We start from the raw sequence: 3,143 nt of genomic DNA, 5'->3' as shown, positions 1-3,143 counted from the left end.
GTTCACTACGTGGATCCTCCTCTCCCTCCTCAGCCCATAGCCTGAGACTGGGAGGATCGATGAAAACACCACCTGAGCTCCCAGACCCCTAAGCCCCGCTCCCAAATCCCTGTAGCACCTCATGACCTGGCTGGGGGTGCTCCGAGCCATGTCATTGGTGCCCACGTGAATAAAGAGCATGGGATAGTGTTCTGTGGGCCGGAGGAGTTCTGGGATCCTCTCCGCAATGTCTCGGATGCAGGCCCCTGGGAAGCAGCAGACTTCCCGGGCTAAGGGGTCAGTGTGGCAGATTGCCCCTTAGTCCCCTGCAGGATGGAGTCTCCCACAACAAACACCTTTTGTTTTGTCTTGGGGAGAGCAGGGGCGGTAGCTGTGGTTGAGCCTGGGTTGCCTGCGGGAGCTGGCAACTGAGCAGGCTCTGCTGGGGCTGCAAGAGGTGCAAACCTGTTGCTAAGCTCCGGCGAGGGAAGGGCCTTGGTGCAGCGGGCCTTTGGGCCCTTGACCACCTTGGTCCATGCCCCTGACTGGGCAGAGCGGGAGGTCCCAGAGTCCTCCTTAGTCCTGGAGGGAGACAGTGCTCTACCCTGCGGCTTCCGGGGGAGAAGGGCCTGGCAGTAGGAGTCTATCTCCTGCTCACAGTCCCTGATGGCACGCAGTCTCTGGACTGTGGCCTGGAGCTCCTCCAGTTGGTGCACCAGAGACCCCAGTAGGGAGCAGACCCCGCAAGGGGAGGTGGCCATGCTCCCAGGCCCCAGAGCCTGAAAAAGGGACAGGTAGCCCCTGCAGCCATGAGCCAGGGGCTCCGTCTGCATGGAGCCCGGAACCATGGGCTCCATCTGGGCGGCCGTCTCTGAGGTGCCCGATGGGGGGGCCACAGAGCCCGAGGGGACCCGAGGGGTACAGCGTGTGCCCATCCATGTCATGCCTCTGATAGGCTGGCTATGGCTGGGACTGACTACTCTGGGGGGTTCGCAGGCAGGGTCTCGTGTCCTCCCACACCATCTCCTATGTGAACTCCACATTAACTCAAGCGCCTGTTTATGCAGCCTGTTCACGTGGCTCCCTCAGGGGCTGGGCCAAGTAGGGACCTCGGCAAGGGCTTGACCCGGCCCAGCTCCATGCAGCCGCCTCCTCCCAGGGAGCGAGGAGTTAACCCCTTCCTACCATGAGCCCACTTACCTCTGGCTGTGCTGGGGGTTGGCAGGGGGCTCTGCGGCTGCTTAGGGGGTGTCTGGGGGGCTTCGGGGGACCGGGAGCACAGCGGGCTTTCACCCGCGTGTCTCTCACTGCTCCAGAGCCTAACTACAGGCCAATGATAAAATGGTAGCATAAAAGTGTTGGTGTAGCTGTGATGGTCCAGAAATTATGGAAGACCAATGATTTCTTAGGGTGATGGGGTTGGGATAAAATCAGACAAGCTTTGGAATGCAAGACATTGTCAGGCCTCATGGTCATCCCTACCACTACCTGTATTATTACTGTTCTTACTAAGTGGAAATCTTACACTGGCACTTCTAATTGTTTTTTGTTTAGTGCACAAGAAAGTCTTAACTCTTTGGAAGGCCCCCTGTACTGTCATTAATTTGGCATTATGCAAAGCTTTGTGTAATGGATGCTTTAGAACAGAGGGAGCTGTCTGAATAGAAGATAATTTTCTCAGAATCTGATATTATTCTGGGAGCCAGATCTTTAGGCAAAACTGCTCCATAGGATTTCTTTTTCTTTTTTACTTTTTCGCTCTAATCCTGTAAGAACGGATTAATCTGCATACACCGTGCAAGGAACTGGACATAACATAAAACATATACATATATACATACATACACTTTAAATGAGTAAGTATTATGAATTAATCCAAGCTCCATGACGCCTACTTTTACCTCAGTGGGTCAGTTACATTCAAGGCCCTGGAGTTCTGCTCAGCGGGATGTCCCAGCAGTCAATTGGGATAAAAGAAGCTGTAACAGAACTGGTAATTACCATGAACTTCTTCTTCTGCTCAGTGTTCTCCACATGGCTCCCTTCACTTCATTGTTCCTCAAGCTATAGATAATGGGGTTTAACATGGGGGTGATGACTGTGTAGGAGAGAGACAAGATCTTCTTGGTGTCAGGTAAGTAGCTGGACTTGGGCCACGTGTACGTCAAGCTGCTTGTGCCATAAAACAGAATCACAACTGTGAGGTGGGAGGAACAAGTAGAAAAAGCTTTGCATCTACCCTCTGCTGATGTCATCCTTAGCAAGGTATGGATGATGCAAATGTAGGACACTATGATCAGTACAAATGGGACCATTATAATTATTACAGTAGCTGTGAGGGAATGCATCTCAAACCTGTAGGTGTCTGCACACACCAGCTCTATGAGAGGAGGGCCATCACAGAAGAAGTGATCCACCTCATTGGGTCCACAGAACGGGAAACTAAAGAGCCATTTGACCTGCACAGTCCCCATAGGGATTCCTGAGATCCACAAGGTCAGCATGATTTGGGTACACATCCTCCCATTCATAATGCTCGTGTAGCACAGTGGGTAGCATATAGCAATATAACGATCATAGGCCATGGCGACCAGGAGGAAGCACTCCACGGTTCTGAGGAAAAAGAAGAAAAACATCTGTGCTATGCATCCAGAGAAGGAGATGGATTTATTCTCAGAGAAGAGAATTGCCAGCAGTTTGGGGACAACTACGAGGGTAAAGCAGATTTCCAAGAAGGACAAGTTCCTGAGGAAAAAGTACATGGGGCTGGAAAGGGCTGGGTCCACCATAGTGATGAGGATGATGAGGATATTTCCTAGGAGGCTCATGACATAAATAGCCAAAATCACCACAAAGAGCAGAAGCTGGAACTGCTTGAGAGTGGAGAACCCCAAGAGAATGAATTCAGTAACTACAGTTTGATTTGCCCAGATCATTTTTCTAAGTCTCCGAAGTGTGGTGTTCAAATGAACATGAGAGATTCTGCACTTTATTAATGCGTCAGCCAGTCCAGGGATTCTGACAGGGTTGCACAGGTTTCACCGAATACATAGACTTGCCATCCTAGGCAGAGACAACTGCTTCTTTGGTTTTCCATTCAGGGCAATTCTGAATATTATTCAGGGTAGTTTACTCTTCGGACAGATGGAGTCTTAGGCTGTAGG

At 51.2% G+C, this 3,143-nt stretch overlaps 1 protein-coding gene across 1 annotated transcript; it reads right to left on the bottom strand.

Moving 5' to 3' along the window:
* Nucleotides 1-1,976: 1,976 nt before the first annotated feature.
* On the bottom strand, nt 1,977-2,915 carry LOC149861801 (olfactory receptor 10A7-like). Its single transcript, XM_090053814.1, has one exon. The coding sequence runs from the start codon at nt 2,913-2,915 to the stop codon at nt 1,977-1,979; it is 939 nt and encodes a 312-aa protein (XP_089909940.1).
* Between the last annotated feature and the right edge of the window lie 228 nt (nt 2,916-3,143).

This window comes from Crocodylus siamensis, chromosome 6, assembly GCF_052110815.1.
Source record: "Crocodylus siamensis isolate JL-2025a chromosome 6, ASM5211081v1, whole genome shotgun sequence".
NCBI classification, from domain to species: Eukaryota; Metazoa; Chordata; order Crocodylia; family Crocodylidae; genus Crocodylus; species Crocodylus siamensis.
Note: the sequence above shows the minus strand (reverse complement) of the source record. Positions and strands in the feature narration are given on the sequence as shown.

Excerpts from the sequence above, each read along its gene's own strand:
- LOC149861801 (XM_090053814.1), bottom strand. The coding sequence starts at position 2,915 with ATGATCTGGGCAAATCAAACTGTAGTTACTGAATTCATTCTCTTGGGG.